The 24845-nt window shown below is 33.2% G+C and overlaps 3 protein-coding genes and 1 non-coding gene across 5 annotated transcripts; 2 read left to right on the top strand and 2 right to left on the bottom strand.

Moving 5' to 3' along the window:
- The first annotated feature begins 2407 nt into the window (after positions 1–2407).
- TRNAK-UUU (transfer RNA lysine (anticodon UUU)) lies at positions 2408–2480 on the top strand. Its single transcript has one exon. It is a non-coding gene; the product is annotated as a tRNA-Lys (tRNA).
- A 13588-nt stretch (positions 2481–16068) lies between these two features.
- On the bottom strand, positions 16069–18002 carry LOC145032709 (adenylate kinase-like). Of its 2 annotated transcripts, none has more exons than XM_078981616.1 (4): positions 17149–18002; positions 16903–17043; positions 16561–16833; positions 16069–16480 (listed from the first exon to the last, which is right to left on the bottom strand). In XM_078981616.1, exons 1-4 carry the CDS (start codon positions 17458–17460, stop codon positions 16307–16309), a joined length of 900 nt encoding a protein of 299 aa, XP_078837742.1. In that variant the 5' UTR covers positions 17461–18002; the 3' UTR covers positions 16069–16306. The 2 variants fall into 2 exon arrangements, with proteins under 2 accessions (XP_078837742.1, XP_078837743.1); XM_078981617.1 differs by having other exon boundaries at positions 16069–16450; positions 17149–17985.
- Positions 18003–18285: 283 nt separating this feature from the next.
- On the top strand, positions 18286–19928 carry LOC145032711 (Thioredoxin superfamily protein). Its single transcript, XM_078981618.1, has 8 exons — positions 18286–18581; positions 18656–18803; positions 18934–18979; positions 19070–19129; positions 19233–19269; positions 19368–19447; positions 19518–19609; positions 19684–19928. Exons 1-8 carry the CDS (start codon positions 18383–18385, stop codon positions 19802–19804), a joined length of 783 nt encoding a protein of 260 aa, XP_078837744.1. The 5' UTR covers positions 18286–18382; the 3' UTR covers positions 19805–19928.
- Positions 19862–23489, bottom strand: LOC145032708 (Tetratricopeptide repeat (TPR)-like superfamily protein). The gene is made up of 11 exons (XM_078981615.1): positions 22815–23489; positions 22648–22735; positions 22361–22565; positions 22115–22222; positions 21872–22036; positions 21276–21794; positions 21047–21193; positions 20852–20949; positions 20530–20737; positions 20382–20442; positions 19862–20283 (listed from the first exon to the last, which is right to left on the bottom strand). The coding sequence occupies exons 1-11, from the start codon at positions 23401–23403 to the stop codon at positions 19970–19972; spliced, it is 2502 nt and encodes an 833-aa protein (XP_078837741.1). The 5' UTR covers positions 23404–23489; the 3' UTR covers positions 19862–19969.
- Positions 23490–24845: the final 1356 nt, after the last annotated feature.

Raw genomic sequence — 24845 nt, 5'->3', positions numbered from 1 at the left:
TTAAACACCCAATCCAGCTTCTATCTTGTAAGTACACTTGCCCTAGCTTGTTGTGTGCTTAATTTATCTTGTTTACACTTAGAAAACACCAAGAAATCATAAGATCAAAGGTGTTTATGGCCAAGGGATGTTCTTGGGCTGTAGAACCTTATAAGTGGGGTTAAATGAACCCTAGTCCCTTCTTTGGCCTTGGATACTAGTCTAGATCACTTTCTTGAAGTGTTTAGGACCTTAAACATCAAAGAAACCAAGTCCACATAGAGCTTATGGCCGTAAACTCATAAGGAAATGGTCCTTAGGCCGTAAACTCTATAAAGGGGTGCTATTGTGCCCCTAATGCTTCCTAAGGCTTGGACTTGATCATTGGATGCTCAATCTTGACTTACAAGACCTCAAAACAACCAATGGCACTTAGTACCATGAGTTTACGACTGTAAACTCATGGGGGAAATGACCTTAGGCCGTAAACTCCATAAGGAGTGGTCCTTGGGCCATAAACTCCAATGCCATGCCATGCAACATTTAGATACAACCCTTCGGTACCTATAACACTTGAATCAAAGTGTTTCCATGTCCTAGGTTGTCTTAAATTGGTTAATTAGTTGTTAAATGACTAATTGGATACATATATGTTTCATTATATGTTAACTAGGACCATTGTGTGTGTTCAAGTCTCCACTTGACACCTAGCACCTTGTCCAACACTTCCGTACAATCCGCTCACAACAGGTGAGTTCATACCCCTTAATTAACATTTTAAATGTTTTTATGGGGGGAATACAAGTTGAATCATGATAGTTATTATATCAATCACATGTAATTAATAACTATCAAACTATGGATTTACTACACTTTTAGCTGTTTTACTCAGTATACTACTTCAAAATGATTTCTCAAAACATCTTTACATACTAAACTCTTTATCAGATTGTATTACATACTATATATTTCCTTTCAAACTCCGTTACATATATGTTTCAAACAAAGGATTTCTTATACTCTAAACTGTTCTTATCAAACAAACTGTTTCAAATCATTTTATAGACTGACATCAAGTCATCAATTCTTATTTATTAAACTTTTCAAAGGTTTTACAAAACTTCTTTTATACTTTTTATATTGTCTATTTCATGGCTATATATGTATATTTATATAAGTTATGTTTAAAGGACTTAGGACTGCTAGCTCACTTTAATTCCTTATCCTTGTTTGGATGTGGCCTTAGGGTATATGTTATTTGTCAGAATGTCGTCTAAATATTAGTTATATATTATGTATACATATATAGACATAAAAGTTCTATCAGTCAGGTCAGTACCTTTGGGTAGCAAAGGAATACTTTCATTCATTCTTATACATATATTACAAGTAAACTATAATAGGTATAGTTTAGGAAATTCTATTTACTATTCCTAGTACAATGGTTAAGAGCATGTATATAGTTATATAAATAATGTTTAAAGGATTTAGGACTGCTAACTCGCTTTATTTCCTTTTCCTTGTTTGGATGTGTACTTAAGGTATCGGTTAGTTGTCCGAAGGTCGTCTAAATCTTATATATATTATGTATACATATGTAGATGTAACGGTTCTAATCTATCCGTTCAGTACCTTTTGGGTAGCAAAGGTATACGTACATCTATTCATATATATATATATATATATATATATATATATATATATATATATATATATATATATATATATATATATATGATTTCATAACATTAATGTGGATTATTTGACCTAGCAATTCGTTGCGAAAGTCACCTTTAGCTCCGAGGATCTCTTATATGGAGAAAGTTTAGTATGGGGACAATCAATCATATTATTACTTTTAGCCCCAGCAACATATAGCAGTTGCATTTGACCGAGTTGAAGCAGCAGATCCAACCAATCCGTTTTCAGCGGGTCTCGTGAGAAGACTACTTACTTATTTTCAACGGGTCTCATGAGAAGACTACTTACTTACTTTCAGTGAGTCTTATGAGAAGACTACTTACTTACTTTCATTCGGATCTCGGTAGAAGACTCCTTTTATACTAGTAGAAAATATGGGATTTTCATGGTAAATGATTTGTTAATAATATCATTTAATTTCATGGTAATTTTTAGAAAAGTCATACTATTTTGGTAATTAGGTAATTTATAGAAAAGTCATAATATTTTGACCAAATTAACGAAAATAACAAAATAACGGTTAAATCTGTAAAATCGGTCAAAAATGGTTTTTTCCAAAACGGTTAAATCTATAAATCTGTAAAATAGTTTGAGACTTGGATTTTTTAGGAGATTTTCTAATTGTTAAACAACAAAATTTAGAGTTTAGACAAAAAAAATTGACGCGAGGTTTATACGATCAGATTTCTTAAAGATATATAGGATATCGGTAGTGCAATAAACGTAAGCCGTTCTAGCTCAGTTGGTAGAGCGCGTGGCTTTTAACCACGTGGTCGTGGGTTCGAGTCCCACGGATGGCGTTTGGTTGTTTTTTACTCTTGTTTCCTCTCTCTCCCTTGGCATTTTGTCTCAACTTTCACAATATCAATAGAAACAAATACAGAACTGGTGTAAACATGGCTCCATATTGGCTTTAGGAATCTCGGTGGACTGATGATCCATCAAAAATCAAAATAACATAAATTTTCCTAAATAATTGTATCTTGTGATCTCAATATTGTTATTTTACGGGGTATGTATGGCTATCAATATATATATCTAACTAAAATAGGGTATTTTTATTAATTTGAAACCCATATTTGTTTAGGAACTATTTTATTGTATTGAAAAATATAAATGACCCATCTAATTTCGTATGAGGAACCACCTAATTTTTTGTTTTAAATTCGTCACTGCATATTGATAATTTTTTTATATGTACCTAGGCAAAGAATTTTTTGAAAGTGTTAACATATGACTATTATAACTTTCTGTAGCAGGTTACATCCTATCATAATGGTCATATGTGAATACTTTCATCAAGTTTATTACGTAAATGTACACAAAAAAAAGGGAGAATTTCATATATGCCCTTCTTAAACATCAAAATATCATATTTACCCCACTTAATTTCTAAATATCATATTTACCCTTCATAAAAAATCTAAATATCATATTTACCATTCATAAAATTTCAAAATATCATATATGTCATTTTTAAACATCAAAATATCTTATATGCCATTCTTAAATATCAAAATATTGTATAGACACTTTTTAAACATCAAAATATCAATGGTAATATCTAAAATATCCTTCATCTACAACATAATCAATAAAAAAAACTAAATAATCAAAATATACATTTCATAGAAATGGTTAAAGATGAATATTTTTGTTTGTCAAGAGAACGAAATTCCAACAATTTAGAAATTCACATTCCATTATCATAGACGTAAGAATAATATCATTAAAATTTTGAATTATTATAGTGATTTTAAGTTATAAAAATGACTATAAAATATTAAAAACATTATAAAAAAAAGATTTGGGTAAATATGATATTTTGAAGGTTTATGAAGAGTAAATATGATATTAAGAAATTAAGCTGGACAAATATAATATTTTGAGATTTAAGAGGGGCATATATGAAATTCTCCCAAAAAAAAAATTATCCAAATATGAACAAAACGACAAGTTAATTATCCAGATAAGTCCTTTTTTTAGTTTTACCTTCTAATTTTGATTTAGTATAAAAATCAACCTAAATGTTAAATATTTGTATACACACACCTTTTGATAAATTAAATATCATAAATCTTATCGACATAAATGTTCAATACATATCGATTGAAGATAAACAAACAACAAGCTGCACCGCTAGTCATTTCTGGATGACAAAACAAACTCTTTTGAAAACAATATTTGTGGATCTGGGTGACATGACATTAGAATGCATGACCCGTTGGACTCTATCGAGGAGCTCCACCGCCTCTGGTACAAGAAAACTAAATGTATCGAATGTAAAAGGTACAAACACATGTTGATTTTCTATACATACATTCTCGTGCTTTACCACTTTGCAACCCGCCGCCTTTCAAAGCGACATGCCCAGTTGGGAAACCTCCACTCCCCAAACCAATGATAGGAGAGACCCCAGTAAGTTCTACGCATGCATGCTTCTCTCATATCCATCCAAAGATTAAAATATCAACCGGTCTAAGTGTGAACCTTCCATCCTGCGGATCCGTTAAAAAGTTCACTGGTACTTCTTACTAAAATAGTAAAATACGCTACTTTATTAAAAAAAGAACTTTAGATTTAACAAATAAAAAACATATCATCGTTTTATTGAATTTTATTTTTTAAGATACTAAATATAAAAATTAAAATTTATTATAGACTAAAATACTAGAGATAGAGACCAATAACATGAAAAAGAACATCATCTTCAATAAAGTTTGTTCCATGTATTATAAGATTTTAAAATACAAAATTAATAGAAGTAGCTTTTATCTATATCTATAGCATTGTTCTTGTCTCATATATATATATATATATATATATATATATATATATATATATATATATATATATATATATATATATATATATATGTTTATATTCATTTGAGACCATTATAATTTTGTGAGACCGTGAGACTAAATCTAAAAATAATTTTAAAATGCATAATAAATGGAAAAATCCAAAAAAAAAAAAATTAAATATTATTTTCGGAACTTAAATTAACTAAAAAGATAAAAAAAATAAAAGAAATCTTGTTTTTTTGAAAAATACATGAAATATTCTAATAGAATATTACACTGATATATTCTAAAAAATAATTTTAAAATGCAAAATAAATGGAAAAATCTAAAAAAAAAAATTTAAATATTATTTTCGGAACTTGAATTAACTAAAAAAATTAAAAAAAAATCCTGTTTTTTTTTTTAAATACGTGAAGTATTCTAATAGAATATTAAACTGTACATATTCTAAAAAATAATTTTAAAATGCAAAATACATGGAAAAATCTAAAAATTCTTTTTTTTAAATATTATTTTTGGAACTTGAACTAACTAAAAAAAATAAAAAAGATAAAAAATAAAAAATAATAAAAAAAATACGTCTCACGGTCTCACAAAATTCGATCGTCTCACATGAATATATATATATATATATATATATATATATATATATATATATATATATATATATATATATATATATATATATATATATGCTATCAAAAGCGGTTCTCAAATATGTGGTGACCAATTAAAATGCTCATCATGGTCATAAATGTTGTTTTAAGGAAACTTAATTGAACCTATTAATAACCTACTTTAATAAAAATAAAAATTGACTTATCAGAATAATTAATTTTTCGTTTTGTTCATATTTTGGTAAAATCTTTTTGTGTACACTAACAAACTTGTTATAATGTAATGTTGGATATTTATTTTGGTAACGTGTTTTGAATATTGGATATATATTTTTTTAACCTTAGTCATTTTTCAAAACTGAATCATTTGTCAAACTATTTTGCCGTTTCTGGCTATAATTGAAAGAAAATAATGAATGACACTGTAATAAATAAATTGCAATACAGTTTAATGCTTGACATATAAAAAAAAATTAAACTTTATTTAAATAAAAATTTAACAAATGACAATGTAATTTCACCATATCTATTTATTTATTTTTTAAAGTGCCACATTTACTATTTATAGTGTAATGTTGTAACCGGAAGAAAAATATAAGTATAATTTTGTTTATTTTATAATATTTATTTGTTTATCAAAGTGCACTAGTTTGATTCATCGCACCTGTATGTAATTTTATCCAACAATAAAAAAAGACATCATTTTCTGACATGTAAATAAAGGCACCACAAAAACATCAAATTTACAAATAAGAAACCCAATTTAAAGAACGAGAGTTTCGTAAAAAAAATAATAATAATGATAATAAATAAAATAAAAAATACATAAAGTCCATAATTACACTTTTCTAAAGACATGACATATTTATGGTTACCTATACATTCCCCTTAACATGAGGAAATCAAATGCAAAAATGTTAATAAAATTTGTAAATAGGTTCCTTTCCCCGTATAAGGAAGCTTCCAATCCCAATACTCCCGGTGGCCTCGTTACCTTCCTACAAACACAACTTACCTGAATCCTCATGTAATAAATTTAGTTTATATGAACAAAAAATCATCATCTATGGCTACATAAAAGGAATAAAAATAATATTGGATCAACATATATGCATATATAAACCAGAGAATAATCAAAGCTATATCATTTTTTTCAACAATGACAATAACCATAATTTGTTGCAAGCACTTCATGTATTAAAACTGACTACTATTTGCCCGATAAATGTTTGTTCCTATCAACAACGAAAATGAATCAGAAGTCGTTACAACGAATTATAATAGTCATATGGGAACGCTTCCAACAAGTTCTTTACCTATACATGTAAAAAAATAGTTACTCAGATGTGAACAAACCGAAAAGTTAAATACCTTAATAAGACAATTTCCCTTCTTTAATCCACCCTAAAAAATAAAGATTTCTTTCACCGTATGTCAACTTCTCATTGAATTTAATGCATGTCATTTTCTGAGATTTTTAGAAAATTTTTCCACTTGTTATTTTCTTGTAACAATGGTGATACTATTGTCTTATTTAACATCAAATGAAGTCCCTCATATATAAATATAGCAATGTACTTTCAATAATTTTTTATACAATTTTTGTAACACCCATAAAATTCGCGCTAATTTAAAACTTTCAAAATCATTTAAAACCATTCAATTATTACATTTAGTTTTCAAAATAGTTTAAACATCAGAATTCCCAGAAAATCATAATCATCGACCGAGGAAGTGTACGGTCACGCCTTTGCCTTCCCGCGGCCATCCGCTGTACCTGAAACAATAAACTGAAATTGTAAGCCCGAAAGCTTAGTGAGTTACCCCCAAAATACCAATGTCATACAGATAACCATAACACATAAACATATAAGCAACAGAACAACCATGCATCTCAAGTCTACAATATGACTGGTTCGCACACACCGTGCCTTCAGTTCACCTGATCCACTCTCTGAGTCTACGGTATGACTGGACCGCCCGCATCGGGCCTTCAGTCTATCTGGCCCACTCTCCGAGCCTCGGCATGTCTGGACCGCCCTCTCGGGGCCTTCAGCCTATCCGGACTGCTTGCTGGGCCTTTGGCCTGACTAGGTGCTCTCCTGGGCCAGCAGTCTATCCGGTCCACCTTGGGTATGTTGGCCTACAGCACAAAGCAGGACCCGCCTTAACCCAACCCCCATACCAATCAAACAATCATGTGCACATAAATATCATACGCCAGCATGCATATAGTAGGTAATCATACCGATCTAACAGATCGCTAACACAACAACCATCCTATATTTAGGATACCGACCTAACCGGTCACTAACATAACATCATCCTATATACTATGATACCGACCTAAACCAGGTCACTAACATAGTACCATCCTAAATACCAAAATGCAGATCTAGCAGATCAATAACATATCAAGCAAATACCCAGGTACAACTCCTATAAAAGGTTCGACCTTAGTGCCTTAAACCCTGTTGATATAGTGAGGATAACTCACCTCGCAACTGACGAACTGAACCATGAAATCACACTCCCAAAGCATTGCTCCAAACTCTGAAACCTATAACCATCAACGATCCATTTTCATAAATACCCGATTACCAATTACCCTCATAAGTCAAACTAGTCAGCCCTTGGTCAAATTCAAAGTTAACGGTCAAGGTCAACAGTCCATGTTGACCTCAACTCGTCGAGTACCCTCAGCTACTCGCCGAGTTCCTTGCAAAACTCGCAAACTCGCTGAGTCACTAGAGTGACTCGTCAGGTTCCTAAGGTTTGCGGTCGTAAACTCCTTAGCCGATTCGACGAGCCTCCTTTGTAACTAGCCTAGCTCATACATGTCCAAAGGTTGGGAAAACCCTAGCCGACTCGCCGAGTCACTCATCAGACTCGCCAAGTCCACGACAATCTTCATCAGACTCGCCGAGTCCCTTCGGTCCTTCATCCATATATAGGCTATTTAAGCCATGCTAAGGCTCCAAATTGTAGATCTAGGCTCCTAGGGTGTCGCTATCACGTAAAGTTGCTAACTTTACGCATATGCAATGCTCTATGGAACTAAAACACTCATAACTAGCATTATGGGAAGATTTTGGACATAAAGGAGGCCTAAAGCTTCATAAAGCTTGAGGCTTTCTGTCCACAAAGCCTAGGGGAGTCAAGATTTGAAACTTTGCCCTTGTGACAAGCTCAAACCCGAAAATGACTCTATCTTGACCTAGAAATGACCAGTTTCTTTCACAAAGGGGAGATCTAAACAATGAAGTGTAAAGGTGGAAGCTTTATACCTTAACCTTGATGCCACAACACTAGAAAGGTTGGATCTACAGACTCTTCCTTGCTCCAAGCTCTTAACTCCTCAAGAAATGCTCCACTACACTCTCTTTTGGTCTCACACACTCTAGAATAGAAACTAGCTAGTTATTAAGGTTTCTATGGATGTGAAGGTGACAAGGGAGGCTGAGGAGGAAGGTTAATGACCTTTAAATAGGGTGCAAAACCCTGGAATTAGGGTTTCATCCTCTAGCTCCTACTCGTCGAGACCCTTCTTGGACTCTGCGAGTAGGTCGCTTAAACACGTGGACCAACCTGCTGCTGCTTGACGAGTTAGAAAACTAACTCGTCGAGTTGACCTTGAAATCATGAGAACTTATAACCATAACTTTGATACTCGGGAATCGGGGGGTTACAATTTTCTTTACAATAAGTTTCCCTAAAAATAAACAATTTAATAGATTTATTAAATTGGTTTTTAGTCACAAATAACAAACCCTTCAAATCTAAAAATGCTCAAATTAGATTTATTTGACGTGTTGATAAATGTACCGTTTTTAAAACGTCATTTTTGGTAGACATTTTTTTAATAAGAATTTTTTTTTTTCAAGTAGGAGATCTATTAAAATATGTTTTGAATATTGGATATTTTCTTTTTTCAACATTAGTCATTTTTCAAAACTAAATCATTTTTCAAATTATATTGCCATTTCTTGCTATAATTGAAAGAAAATAATAAATGACACTCTAAGAAATACGTTGCAAGACAATTTAATGCTTGGCATATAAAAAAATTGAACTTTATTTAAATAAAAATTTAATAAATAACAATGTCATTTCACTATATCTATTTATTTATTTTTTAAAGTGCCCAATTTGATTTCTTTTTATTACCACATTGTACTTTTTATAGTGTAATGTTGTAACCAGAAGAAAAATATAAGTTTTATGTTGTTTATTTTATAGTATTTATTTGTTTACCAATGTGTCATAGTTTGATTCATCTGCGCTTGTATGGATCCGCCTTTATACCCTCTTTTTGACAATTGTTTAACAATTTGTATGTAATTTTATCCAACAATAAAAAAGACATCCTTTTTTGGCATAGAAATAAAGGCACCACAGAAACATCAATTTACAGACAAGAAAACCAATTTAAAGAATGAGAGTTTCGTAAAAAAAAATCCATAATTAAACCTTTCTGAAGACATGAAGATTTATGGTTACATATACATTCCCCTTAACACGAGGAAATCAAATGCAAAAATGTTAATACAATTTGTAAATAGATTCCCTTCCCCATCCAAGAAAGCTTACAATCCTAATACTCCCAGTGCCATTTTTACCTTCCTATAAACACAACTTCCCTGAATCCTAATGTAATATATTTAGTTTATATAAACAAAAAATCATCATCTATGGCTACATAAAGGGAATAAAGACAATATTAGATCAGTTACCATGCTTATATAAACCAAAGAATGATATATATATATATATATATATATATATATATATATATATATATATATATATATATATATATATATATATATATATATATATATATATATATCATTTTTTTCAACAATGACAATACCATAACTTGTAGCAGTCATTTCATGTATTAAAAACTAACCATTATCTGCCCGGTAAACGTTGTTCCCATCAACAATGAAAATAAATCAGAAGTTTTTAACTGTATTCAAAGACACAAAAAGGTAGTAAATTTCATTACCAATCCCTTCTATAAGTACAAAGAAACAATACAAGATATCACAAAATTTTCATTGCAATGATTAGACTTTTGCCAAAGCTGTTTTATCATCTTATATTGTCTACAATAATGACCTAATTACACGATTAGGTTCTGGATTAGCAAAGAAGTGTCAGAATATTGAACTATGGAAGTAATCAACGACAACCCAATTACAAAACAGCAAGACTATTCCTCTTTCTCTTTTGGTGATCTGCTTTCCTTCTTGACCTTCTTCCCTGCCAATTTATATGTATAATAATTTGAATCTAATAACAAGCTAAATATCAACAGAACATCAAAAGAAATAAATTATTTTTATAGATGAGCATCTAAAAACTGATCAAAACAACTAAAAGTCGATAACAACAAATAAAGAGAGATCATAACCTCTTTTCATTTGTAGCTGCGGATCAGAGGGGAACAGTTGCGTGAGGGCAGGAAAAGGAAACGATCAGCATAGGGCGGAGGGGACTCCCCATTGTAATTTATGTATAAAACCCGTACTTAGGGGGTGTTTGGCAAAGCTTAAAAATGGAGCTTTTTGACTTATTACCGGTTCCACACCGGTATAAGCTAAAAAGAGTGTTTGGATAAAAATAACTTATACCAATGTTATACCTGTAATAAGTCAAAAATCAATAGGTAAGAGGCCCCTAACTTATCAACTTATGGCACCGGTAATAAGTCAAAAATCAATAAGTAAGTTATAAGTTATAAGTTGGAAAGTACTTATGATTTTTCATAAGCTTTGCCAAACACCCCCTTAGTGTCTTCTGATTCTGTCGCGACTACTTTATCCGTTAATCGCTCTTTAAAAACCTAGGTCAGTATAATCAACAACACAATACGACTTGGGTTTTATTCGACTGTATAATTTCATACATATCCAGAATAATTTGTATGTATTTCGATTTTAAATTAAAATAATAAAAGGATCTGTAGGAAGAAAGATATAACAACAACTAATACATCCTTTGGTACTGCCAAGCCCTGACCATCCACCAGCACTAAATGAACATCGTGATTGCAAACATTCAAATGAATAAATTGACCAATTTCAGCAATGACTGAATGCAAGTGTGTTGTGACACAAAAACCAACGAATCTAAGAAAGATTAATTCCATTTTTTAAATCACTTCGAAAAAAAATCAAGATGGGAGTTTGTATTATTTAAGCATCCTTACAAAAGTTAAGAAAATATATACCTAGGAACAACTCATTCAATTTCTTCTTCATGCAGAACAGTAATGTAAAATGAAAAGAGATGTGGAAATTCTAAGAAGAAAAAAGCGATAATATGGGGAGAGATTTAGGATACATGCACGAAATATCAATTCAAAATTAATGTGCATTTAAACAGGATTTAATGTTCTACGGGTTTATAAGACCTGAAGGGTATATTCAAATTTTATGCAAGGGAGGTTAAAGTAGTGGAAGGGTACTTGTGGAAATTCACTTAGGTAGTTTAGCTGGAAAATAAAGTTTAGGGAGGGTTGTGCATATGCCACATGTCATTAGGGTATTTATTTATTAGGATAGAAGAGAAGATGACAATGCCAATAAATACTATAAAACAGTTATATAGTTGAATATTTACAAATATATGTTTTTTTTTTAAATATAACAGTAATGTTGTTGTTATATTTGATATAATAATTCGTATACTAAGTTGATATAATATATCGATTATTTTGAAATATATTATAATATATAAATCTATTAAAACTGCATAATTTTAATCTGTTGAATGATTTTTACTCGCGACAGACTCATGATTAAAATTAAATATAATATATGGTTTAATGGTATTTATAGTTGTTGTTATTGTTAATTAATTTTTAAATTTTTTGCTCAACGTTTTAATTTCTATCATTGTAATTATTTAAAACAAAAAATACATTTTTTTATTTTAAAGATAATAATATAATCATTTATATAAAATTATTTTTAACTATCATTATTTTATGTTATTTTAAACTACTTATTTGAAAACTTTTAACGATTATAATTCAAGCCCAATAAACATGTAATGTATAATCCAGACCCAATAAACATGTAAATTGACCACTAACTCCCAATAAACATGTAATGTAAATATTAAGCCCAATAAACGTGTGATCAATGTATTTATATAATTCGTTTGTTATTCTATTGTCTGTTTTAGCTTAATTATTTACCAAAATGACATAAAATGACCACTTTTGTAATGATGACATTTTTGGCCCATTAAACCGAAAATTTACAATTTAGACACATTTTTGGTAAGATTGACACTTTAGGTCCCTTAAGACCAAAAATTCACATTTATGGGCTTATTTCAAATGAAATGACATTTTTAGCCCACTTTCATTAAAAATAACATTTTCGGCCCAATATCATGAGATTGACATCTTCGGCCCAATTATATAAAAATTTACATTTTCGGCCCAATTTAATAAAATTGGCATTTTCGGCCCAATTACATAAAAATTTACATTTTCGGTCCAATTTAATAAAATTGACATTTTCAGCCCTTTTTAACCGAAAAAACATCTTTGGCTCAAATTTGTTTAAAATGACAATTTAATCCACAAAAGTCATAATTTTTCCAATTTGGCCCATAAAATCGTGAAGGCCCAATTTAAGCCCATTTTGTGAAAATTTACTCTTTTGGCCCTTTTAAAACCATGAATAACATAAAGACCCATTTTTATATAAAAATGACTCTTTAGTCCTTAAAAAACTGTAAGTATCATAAAAGCTTCATCTTTTTGTTTATTTGTCAAAAATGGTCCCTTTACAAGATTTTGTTAAGTTTTTCAACATCCTTAACATGCTTAACACTTTCATCTTTATGGTAAGTTGCATGAAGTGTTTTAGTTTACAAACATTGTCAAGTTTTGATAGAGTTTTCGAGATTTATGAGGTTTCATCACATAATCACAACATATAACCTATAAAACACACTTAAACATGCACAAATACATAGATCTATCACATAAGCAACTTGTATTTTCCCCCAAAACATAGTGAAAACCGAAAACAATAGGGTATGAACTCACATTGAGGTTTGGATCGGTTTTTGGAAGGAGATTGGAGATGTTTTCTGCCTAAAGTGCTTCTTTGGAAGAAGTTTTCGAAAGTAGATGATTCTAGGAAGTTAGAACATGAAATGAAGCTATTGTAAGAAAGAATTTTTAACATTAAAATGGATGGTAACAACTTGTATAAGACAATAACTTACCAAGAGGTTGAAACCTTGATGAAAACTCTTGAAACACACACACACACAAACCACGATTTTCGATGAGGAAGAAGGAAGTTCTTGGGGTTTCTAGAGAGACATGAAAGGATTGTGTTTGAAGTGAAAATGAATGTGGTTATGGGTACTCTTGGTCGAGAGTAATAAGAGAAGAGAGATAGAGGAAGATTGGTTAATGCATGGAAGAGTAAGATGTAGAGGTTTAAATACATGTGATGCAATTTGCTTGAAAGTCCATTAGTTAAAGGTGAGGTGTTACTTAATTAGATCATTTACAAAATTTTTTAACTTAAAAACTGAGAATGAGAGGGGGTAGGAGAAAAAGATTAAACATTGGGGTTGAACTTGATAGCCATTGAAAACATGTAGCCTAATAAAATGTTCGACCCATTGGGCCCATATATGCGTTTACGGCCCAACAAGATAAAAAGGAATGGAGTTTACGGCCCATTAGGGATAATGAAATCATTTATGGCCCATTAGGGATAAGATGAATCATTCTAGGCCCACATGGCTCAAAATACTTTGGTTTCATGAATGTGGGTCTAATTAGGGCTCAAATAGAGTTCCTTAGCCCAAAATGATCGAATTGAAAGTTTACTAGCCCATTAGGCCCAGAAAAAGGATTTTGGTCCAATCTGAGTTTAAACCGGAACATTAGGGTTACAACCCATAGTTGAGTGTATGGAATGCTTTGAATTAGGTTTTTGGAATGAACATCATGCATTATCATATTAAAGTTGCAGAACACATCAAAAGTTGATTACATATTGACAGATGTTCCTATCCGAGAGTACTAGTTGTGACACAACTCGTCGAGTTCCTCTATGAACTCATTAAGTTCTTCAGTCTGTTAGCCCTTCTTAATGCATTAAGTCCTTACTCTTCAGATCTACACCCTATACTCCAGATCTAGACTGGAAATGCCTCTAGAAGGGTAAAGTTTCAAACTTTACCCATTAATACCTTTCCTAAAGGGATTAAGCTCAAACCCTAACCCAAAAAGGCCAAAGTCTTGATTCAAACACCACCAAAACTACAAGATAGACCATGAGGTCCTGGATCTGGACTCTAGGGACAAAAAGATAACGTAAAGTCGTGGCTTTCTCTATATGCATGGCCATTAGAAGCTCCAAAAGACCAAAATGATGGTCTAGCGGTTACATGGGACTTCCAAGGTTATAAGGTTGACACCTATATGCCATGAAAACCCCTCAAGACCCTAGATATGAAGTGTTCTTTGGGATATCCAAATCCCGAGAATCATATCATTTGGACCAAAACAAGCAAGGAACTCCAAATATGGAGATTTAAATGACCATAAGGCAAGGTTCAAGCTTTATACCAGCAAAATATCGTGGACGAGGCAAGGATTCTGGATTTATAAGCTCCTTCTTGTGTCCTCAAGCTTTTCCTTCTTCCAATGGATTCAAGTATACACTAAAAACACTTAGAATGGCTCACAATCACTCACAATAGCTTTAGGGTTTCAAGATGTAGGGTTAGGGACTTGGAGGTTGGAAATGAGGCCAACACCTTGAGGTTAAGGTGTTTAAATAGGGTGTAAACCCAGGGGCATTAAGGTTTCATATATGCCTGCCTACTCGTTGAGTTGAGGCCTCCCAACTCTTTGAGTAGGTCACTTAAAATACGCGACCCTTATGATCTCTACTTGATGAGTTTGGGGCTCCCAACTCGTCGAGTTGCTCTATAAAATAGAATGAATTATAAGTTAAATACATATCAGGAACCAGATGTTACAAAATGATTAACAGGCTATAAAAATGTTAAAAAAAATAAGTTTTAACAAATATGATATTTTAGATTTTAAGGTGGGTAAATACAATATTTTGAAGCTTAATAAGGGTATATATGAAAGTATCACTTTTTTAAAAAAATGTTTTTTTTTTTTGTTTTTTTTAATAAAAAAATTTACATACCATTTTCACCTATAAATATACTCAATTCTAAACCTTATTTTTTACACCATTCTTTTCTTACTCTATACATAAAATACACACAACATTTTCACAATAAAATCCATGGATCCCAACCAAAACAACCCTCCAAACTATAGAAATCGCAAACCCGATAACGATTTTGTGTTAAACACAACCCCTCGCCAATTCCCGACCATTGAATCACCTCAAGGTGGTTTTGTCAATTTGCTTTAAACCGGTTCTCCTATCAAACAAACAACACTTTTCCAACAACAATATTAAGCTTTCCTGATCTTTCAACAACAACTTCAACAATATCAAGCTTTCCAACAATTCCAACCACAACCATCACAAGCACAACCATCACAACCCCCTCAATCGTCAGATTTTGTTTCGAAAACTCAACTTCCACCACCACCTCAACCTAAAAAGAAAAAGGGAAAAAAAAACGGTACAACCCAACACCCAAGAAAGGGTCCTATGGACAAAAGAGGAAGAAGAAAAACTAGTTGAGGCATGAATTTCGGCTTCTCAAGACCAATCGAAGATGATCGTCAAACATTCGGTTGTTTTTGGGAGAAAGTTCGCGCAGTGTTTTATGAATAACATCTTAAATTTAACAAAATAAAAAATGATTAACAGATTTACAATTGTCATTAGCATTGCCATTAATGAATATAATGATGTCGCAATTAAATAAAAATTAAAATCACAAGTAGAAAAAAAAAAAAAAAAATCAAAAAAAATATATGTCAAATTTAGTAGAAACTGACATTTAGTGAAAAAAAAAAGAAAAAAATATATTCACTAGGGTATACTTTTAAAAGAAATACAATAAGAATGAAGTGCCAAAATTCACTGTTCTATAACATTTGTGTAATTTTTACAGTATAAATTCATAACTTGGATAGCCACCTGCACCTGTTGTGTTACTTGACAGATATTTTGGTATCCATATTTATTATTCCATAATCATAAACTCGGTCAACTACGCCGCCGCTGACCATTTGTCACCGTAGTCGTCTAGGTTAAGGGCTTCCAGCAGCTTTGGCCATGATTCCGGGATCCCGCCGGGAAGATCAAACTCCATTAACTTCCCTTGCTTTCTGTAATAATCCTCCACTGGTTCACTCTGTTCACCCAAACGCAAATACAGATCCATCTTCATCATTCATTATCGTTTAGAATTTTGATCTGAAATTATATAAACAGAACGGATTCAGCCTCCGAACAAATAATTACCTGTTTTTTGTAGATACGAAGCCGCTCTCTGACAACTAGTTCAGTGTCATCAGCACGAGTAATGAGCTTCGATGAACACTGTGAAGGTGGAAGAAGCGGAGCCATGGTGATTTCAGGATAACCGTTTTCTGCCTTTGCATTGATTGAAGCCAGATTGAAACTTTTTCCACATTCGCTGCATATCCTTCGTCCCAGACATTTCTCAATCAATACATCTTCCCTCAGTTTCAGATTTATCACTAGATCAATTTCCGTCGCCTCGTCAAGAATTTCCTGTAAAGTTAAATTCCTTTATAACCATCACAATTTGGAAATTGGGAATTATATTTCATGATCACTTACAGTTTGTCTTAGTGTTCGTGGAAAACCATCTAGAATGAATCCTGATTCACCTTTTGATTCTCCAGCTTCGAGTCTCTTCGACAATAAGTTGAATATGATTTCATCTGAAACTAACTTCCCTTGATTTACTATCTCCTCGAGCTGAAATAAATAGAGAAAGTTTTAGTGCCAAAATCAACGAGTTCCATGCTTTGCAACTGATTAATATATGATCCCAGTTTGTAATTATGATCGATAAGGAGATACCTGATGAGAAAGAGGACCAGAGGAAGATAACTCTTCACGAACGAGATCACCCGTGGCGATGTGAGGAACACCGAGAAGAGTGGAGAGTCGACTGGCATATGTTCCCTTTCCGACGCCGGGACAACCTAGAAACACCCACTGGAAATTCTTAGAACCCTTGAGATCATCAGTAAGCGGCGGTAGAATGGAAGAATTGGAACGTTGACGTTGAGGCTGGATTTCGGAAACGGTGGCAGTGGTGGTGGTGGAGGAAAGTGATCGCCTGAGTAGAGATGAGAATTGGGGTTTGAAGAGGCGGATGAGGGCCGCCATTGAAGGATTCGACGGCAGAAGTGCAGAGACGGAGATGGAGTTGGAGGGGGAAAGCCCAAAGGGGAGTTATTGAGTTAAGCGTCGGCACGTATCGGCATCGAACTAACGTGATTGGTGTGTTCTCCATATTAAAAGGTTTTCCAACGATTTTATATGTTTACGCAATTAGCTTTAATAAAATTTGTTGAGATATAATAATATGTTACACATGTTAAAATACATGACTTCAAACGATTTATAACTTAAAATATATGACAAGCTTAAAGTTATTTAAGATAAAAAATAATAATAATGGTTGTTTCCAACAAATTGAAATTATACGAAGAAAGTAGTTTGTTAACTTAGGATTAAAAGATTAGGAGCAGACAAAAAGTAATTTTTCACGCTAAAACATCTACAAAAAGTATCTTCGGTGTCACGCTAAAACACCTACTAAAACCCTCTATTTGGGATATTATTTGTAAAAATATAATATTTGATCTAATGTATAAAAAAATAAAATAAAATATAAACTTATTTTTTTTATATCTCGATTAAAGTTACTTAATATTTAAATAACCTATTTCATTGCAATTTGGAAAAAAAAAAAAAAAAGAGCAAAGTGTTTTAGATAATTACTTTTGTATTTTAGAGTTTGATTTTATTTAGAGAAAAAAGTGATTTTTTATTTTTTTTATTAAAGTTGTTCATAAATATATAATAGTTTTTTGAGAGAATTTTATTTCAACTTATTAAAATGATTAGAAGATAAAAATTTGATGATTAAATAACATTAGTATAAAATTTGATTTTATTTTTTGATTAAATAATATTCTTCCCAAAATCGAGGGCTACGTGTAACGACCTACGCCACGAGAGTCAACGAACCTTCAACGGCTAGAATTGATATCGTTTCTCCGGCGAGAACACATTCGGACGGAAAATGGCGATTACTCTCTCAACAATCGCTCCGATCACTCGTAATTACCTCTCTCCTGCTAAAAATTCGCCACCAAGTTGTCCAAGTAGTAGTTGTACTTATAATCTCACTCTCTCCCCCTCCGTCACCGCCAACAAAACGGTCCTCGCTTCTTCATCACATACTCGCCGCCGTGTCTCCGCCGCCGTCTCCAGCTCAACCGGCAAGTTTTATTCCTCTCCCTTGTATTCACGTACTAATCCACAAGGTATGTAATTTGGCATATTAATGGCGCAGGAACTGCTGAATCTTCGATTGGAATTGGCGAAGAAACGGGCAGTCTGTTGGAGAGAGTAGAGGTGTTTGATTTGAATGGGAATTCGGTTTTGATTTCTGATTTATGGAAGGATCGGAAGGCTGTCGTTGCATTCGCTCGTCATTTCGGGTATGCATATGACATATCATCTTATAGAATTTTCGATTATCGGAGAAATCGTAGCGCGAATTTGGTGCCCTAATTCATATACACAAGGATACAGTGCCCTAATCCAACTGCTTTACGTGTTGAATTGCAGATGTGTCCTTTGTCGCAGACGAGCTGATATGCTTGTTGCTAAGAAGGTATTCAGATTTTACGAACTGAATCTTACACCTTTTTAGACATACGATGATCAAATTCATGTAGTTTTTCCTCAATCGCGTTTCAATCAGGATACGATGGATGCTTCAGGTGTGGCGCTTGTCTTGATTGGACCTGGTAGTGTTGATCAGGTGTGTGTGTGTGTGTATTGATCATGTTACTTTTGATTTCGGGTTCATGACAAGTGTTTTATGAAGTTGATGAGACAATTCCATCTGTATTCACCATGTGCAGGCAAGAACATTCTCTGAGCAATCTGGTTTCAAAGGAGGTATGTTTTCAACTTTGAAGCATTGAGAATTTGAGATGTGATTTAATCATCAAAAACTTATATAACAGAAATGACATATTTTTTGTTGCTTGTTGCAGAAGTGTATGCAGATCCTAGTTATGCATCATACAAGGCACTGAGCTTCGTTTCTGGGGTTTCAACCACTTTTACACCCGGAGTATGTTTTTGCTTAATCATCAAATCAAGTTTTTAAGTTTTCTTATTTGCGAATCATTTGAGAAACACAGGCAGCTTTGAAGATCATAGAAGCATACATGGAAGGTTATCGACAAGATTGGAAGCTTTCCTTTGAAAAAGATACTCGTACCAAAGGTGGTTGGTATGTATGCATATTTCTTTTTTGGACCGAATGTTTGAATAAGACGAGTAAATGACCATTTTACCCTTGTGTAGGCAACAAGGTGGAATCATAGTTGCAGGTCCAGGGATAAGCAACATCTCATACATCCACAAGGACAAAGAAGCAGGGGATGATCCCAACATAGAAGAGATACTTAAAGCTTGTTGCTCATGAGACATGAGACATGAGGATGAGGTACTCTATGTAAAATATTGTAAATGAACATATGAATAATATATGATAGATGACTTTTTATTTATATTCAATAAATTGGATTATAGAGTGGTGTTACAAATTATTACTCGTACATTGAGGGACCAATTAATTCTGTACAAAAATTTATGATTTGATTTTCTTTTGTAACCAATGATACAAGGACCTTCTTGTGACCTTCAACCTCTGAAAAACCGCTGGTCTTCTGTTTGGGGGGCGGAGGGTTTTATCTAATAATAATAAGTTGGGATTTGGATGGAATGGATTCTCCACATTTATTCTTATTATCTCACTTGGGATTTTTGGTCCTAATGAGACAATCTCAAGACCTAAATTATCTCTTACAAGTTTGATTATTGTATCCTTTACATCAAATTCATGTTTATCACCTACTTCATGTACTCCCAGTATTATCAACATGTCATCTCTTACCAATTCACCTGCAACCAAAACATATAACATTTTCACCCTTAAAAAAAACTTTTACTCCAGTAGTCCAGTCTCTATAAAATACAGAATCCTAATTATATTATTCTACCTGAATGGTAGTTTTCTTTTATCATGCGCAAAACTGCTAGGACAACAATCCGTGCTTCAACCTTTCAAATGTCAATCAATATAAAAAAAAAAAAAAAAGTTGGTGGGAATTTCATTATTTAAAAAAATAGATAATAATTTGTAATTACCTTTGTGAGGCCCCGAACATCAACAGCTATAGATTGTGCATCTGTGTTACCCTTTTGCAAGTGTGATGCAACTTTCTCAAGAAGTAAACTTTGAGGTCCCCCTAAATCTCTTCTGTTGCTAGAGTTTTGTGGCCGATGGTTATCTTGTATTATCCCTTCACACCATTCCTCTATCAGTTCCTTCAGATAGTAATCATTGGGTTTAAACCTACAAAGATGCTAAATTATTATTTATTTCTGTCCAGATTAAGTCAAAAAAGTAACAGCCATATTATATATATAGCTGTCCAGATTAAGTGCTTAAAGACACATATCCCCTTACCCTGCTTTACGCATGTGTTGATAAATAGATAAACATTGTTGCACTTCTTCTAGGGAACCATATCTGGTACGTGCTCTCAGAAGTGTGTTATATGTTACCTAAAATTCAAAACAATAGTTCAATGTTTATAATATATATAGTATTTTGTTAAAACACTTTGTGTTATAAAATCTATAATTATATCATATTCCTTACCATATTTGGTTGTACTTGATATTTCTGCATTTCTGCAAATAACGAAAATGCCAAATTCAATTCCCTCTGTTTTACACAAACCTTAATAGCTGCTGTATACGCAACAACATCAGGCTGGACACCAGAGTTACGCATGGTTTTCAAAATCTGCACTGAATTAGCAAATGTTATTAGAGCTAATAATAACAATATAATATAATATAATATAATTACTTGAATTTTGTCTTACCTGTACAGCACGTTTGACATCCCCGGAACCTCCATAAACACCAATCAAAGTGGACCAAGTTATATGATTAGGGAAAATGCCAGCTGTCCTCATCTCATCCATTAAACCTCTTGCACGAAAGTCATCAGTGCCACAAGCTTTCATGAGCACATTATAAGTAGAAGTGGTGGGTCTAAAAGGAACCTTCATGGAAACTTCCAAACTCCCTTGTGACAGATTTTGTCTGTTTGTGATGCTTCCATATTCGTTCTTTTTCCACGACTCAAATAAACGGAAGGCTCTGTCATACTGGAAAGCCTTCACACATGCGTATAACAGGACATTGAAGCATTGTGAATTTGGCATGCAATTGGACACGATCATTTCTTCAAATAATACAAATGCTTCATCCACTAGACCTGCTTTTGCACATGCACTGATTAATGATGACCATGTAACTGCATTTGGAGTCACACCCGCTTCAAGCATTTTTTGTTTCATTCCCAGTGCCATCTCCCACATTCTTGCATCTGCAAATACCTGACATTTCAGATAACAAATATGAAAACTCTAGGGAGGGTTGTTAAGACCATTTTCCATAAAAATGAATATAATACCTTAATCATAGTGCTGTATGTAAAGACATCCAACTTCAATGATCCAGTTGATTCCATGCACTCTACCTCACTGTAAATTTCCTGGGCCAAATCAACTCTAGCAGCAAGGCAGCATGATTTTAGAAGGATATTGTATGAAGCCGTATCTGGAGTAACGCCCACATTCTGAATAGTTGAACTGAATTAGTCAACATTCTTTTTAAACTAATGTGTGGTTTTGTAAGAAGAGAGTATTATTATTACTTGCATATGTTTGTATATATTCATCGTGTAGCTCAGGTCACTGGCATTTACATTCATAAGACTGTTGAATACATACAGATTTGGGTTGATGTTTTCAGCACTTAACTCCTGCACCAAATTCACAGAAGAAAATCTACTATAAGTGAATCATGATCGATAAAGAACATCTTTGATGCATAAATAGAAGAAACACTATCCAAAATTTCAAGGAAGTTGGTATATTATGATTTATGAGCATTAGCATACCTCATATATGGACCTAGATTGCAAATGGTCACAACAAAGACCACATACATCTATGATTGTGCGATAAGCATACATATTTACACAACCCAGATTGTGTTTGGATGCTTCAAAAACAGTTAGTGCAGATGCCATATCTGCTCTCTTTCCAAATTCATGAATTGCAGTACAGAATATCTCATCGGAGTGGGTACACAAGCCCGAGTATCTGCAAAAGGAGCTAGATGAAGCAGAACAGAAAGCATAGAATCATAGATATATAATTAGCGGAAGTAGGAAACTAAGCTTACCTTATGGCCGCATGTGGATTTCTTTTGTCGACACAGTTTCGTATAACCTCAATTGGTTCCACAACATCTTCGATAGATATATGAAATCCTGCACCACATTGAGGGGGTAGAAGAAGATAAATCATAAATGTTACTACACATTACACAATGAGTTTACGAAAATTTACCAGACAGCGTTTCCATGAGATCAACAACCTCCGCCACACCACCACATTTCAAAATCTTCATGGATTCTCGTCCAATTGCCTCCATAAGAGATCTATCGGACAGAAAAACTTCCACTGCACCAGCACCACCAATCCCTAATTTCTGAAAACCGGTTAACACTTTGATCAGATTCCTCACGCCCCCATCGCTCTCAATCACACTCAAAATCCCCTTAGAAACAAGGTCCGAATTCAACAGTGCTGCAAATTCGACAGGCTTCAAAGCAGAACTACCGCCGCCGCTAGTAACCGTCTCCACAATCATGAAAAAATCCTCGAACCTGCCATCTTCCACGAGCTTCGAAGCTAGTTCGGCATAGTAGTTGATCCGATTGTGGCTCTGGCGACGTTCCCCCCACCTGACAGTGGATAGAAGAGGAGGACGATGAGAGTGAGAGTGAGAAGAAGACGAGGAGGATGGGGGTGGTGGTGGTTTTGATTGTTTGGAGGGTTGTTTAGGGTTAGTAGTAGGTAGAGTGTGTTTGGGAAGAGGTGGAGGAGTGGTGGAAACGGAGGAGCTAAGCATGAGAAGAGTGGTGGTGCTTCTCATCTCCCGGCTAACCGGCCGAGCTGATTTGTTCAGTTTTCACTTTTCAGTTCTTTGGTTGGGACGAAGATTGTATTTGAAAGGCAGGTAATAATAGAGGGATAATACTTATATTTTATTTTTATTTTTTTGCAAAAGAAACAAAATTGCATATATAAAATTTTGAAAAATTTCAGCTTTAAATTTTGTAACGTCGACTTATTATTTTAATTTTATGGGACAAAACACTGTTTTATTGACCAAGAAAAACAATTTAATTGTTCTTTTATATGAATTCTGAGTTTTTTTTTTTTTCTTGTGTCATTAGTTTTTGTTGACATTCTACTAGTAATTTTGGACCTATAACTATCCAAAGTTAAAAGAAAACATCAAATACTATCATACCAACCATTTATTTGAATCTTGGATTAAATGTGCTTTGATAAAAAGATATGTTAAGCATTGAGACTTCACCACATGATATAGTTATAAGGTTGGTCGGTACTTTGTATCAGACTTTAACGCAGTGGAGGAGGAGGCTGATGTGTCACTCCTCCATGCTCTGGCCACCTTGGGACCCACCCCCACCCCCCAACTCACATCACACTTACATTATTTATATTTTTACAAACGACAATGAGTATTTACAATTGTCTTCAATCGTTATTGCTTACGATTTCTTGTCTCCAAACGTCATTGCTTATGATTTCTTTTTTGTTAGTCATCCATTGGTTCCACGAAAAGTGTTTCTTCCGTAACATCGTTGCAGTGATTACAATTGTGTTTTGGTGCATGCATAACATGTTTGCAAAGTTGCTTTTTAATTCAGCAACACCCTATTTATACATAAGGAGGACTCTTTAAAAATCTTTACATAATTATAAATGACAAGTGACTAGATGAAAAACTAATCCAATACACTTTCACGTTCTCATGTTTTGAGAAACAACAACCCTACATTATTACAAATTATATGACAATACTCACATTATACTTACATTATTTATATTTTTACAAACGACAATGTGTATTTATAATTATCTTCAATCGTCATTGCTTACGACTTCTTGTCTTCAAACGTTATTGCTTACAACTTCTTTTTTGTAATTCATCAATCGCCTCCATGAAATGTGTTTCTTCTGTATTTTCGTTGCAGTGACTATAATTGTGTCTTGGTGCATGCATAACGTGTTTGCAAAGTTGCCTTTTTAATTCAATAGGTAATTCAGCTAAATGATGAGAATTTTTTTTGAATGGTTGTTTGAAAGTTTCTAATGCTTTCAATGCGTCGGGAGTAATTCCATTATCGGTTAGAGAATAGATAACGAATGTTTTGTTTGCATAATTTATTCTGACTCATGATCTTTGATCTTTTCCACTGCCTATTCGAGATGATCCAAGATAAACACATGTTAATGCAAAAATTAATGGTCTTCTGTAGGTGCTTCATGTGGAAGTTCATCTTT

This window comes from Lactuca saligna, chromosome 2 (genome assembly GCF_052625555.1).
Source record: "Lactuca saligna cultivar CGN05327 chromosome 2, ASM5262555v1, whole genome shotgun sequence".
In the NCBI taxonomy this organism is placed as follows: domain Eukaryota; kingdom Viridiplantae; phylum Streptophyta; class Magnoliopsida; order Asterales; family Asteraceae; genus Lactuca; species Lactuca saligna.
Note: the sequence above shows the minus strand (reverse complement) of the source record. Positions and strands in the feature narration are given on the sequence as shown.

What these genes read in the sequence shown, in the direction of transcription:
- LOC145032711 (XM_078981618.1), top strand. Translation starts at nt 18,383, where the DNA reads ATGGCGATTACTCTCTCAACAATCGCTCCGATCACTCGTAATTACCTC. An exon ending in GACCTGGTAGTGTTGATCAG is followed by an intron (nt 19,130 to 19,232) that starts GTGTGTGTGTGT and finishes CACCATGTGCAG; the next exon opens with GCAAGAACATTCTCTGAGCA. An exon ending in ACTCGTACCAAAGGTGGTTG is followed by an intron (nt 19,610 to 19,683) that starts GTATGTATGCAT and finishes ACCCTTGTGTAG; the next exon opens with GCAACAAGGTGGAATCATAG.
- LOC145032709 (XM_078981616.1), bottom strand. Translation starts at nt 17,460, where the DNA reads ATGGCGGCCCTCATCCGCCTCTTCAAACCCCAATTCTCATCTCTACTC. An exon ending in CTGGTCCTCTTTCTCATCAG is followed by an intron (nt 17,044 to 17,148) that starts GTATCTCCTTAT and finishes TATTTATTTCAG; the next exon opens with CTCGAGGAGATAGTAAATCA. An exon ending in CACGAACACTAAGACAAACT is followed by an intron (nt 16,834 to 16,902) that starts GTAAGTGATCAT and finishes TTAACTTTACAG; the next exon opens with GAAATTCTTGACGAGGCGAC.
- LOC145032708 (XM_078981615.1), bottom strand. Translation starts at nt 23,403, where the DNA reads ATGAGAAGCACCACCACTCTTCTCATGCTTAGCTCCTCCGTTTCCACC. An exon ending in ATATATACAAACATATGCAA is followed by an intron (nt 22,037 to 22,114) that starts GTAATAATAATA and finishes TCAACTATTCAG; the next exon opens with AATGTGGGCGTTACTCCAGA. An exon ending in ATGTTCGGGGCCTCACAAAG is followed by an intron (nt 20,443 to 20,529) that starts GTAATTACAAAT and finishes GACATTTGAAAG; the next exon opens with GTTGAAGCACGGATTGTTGT.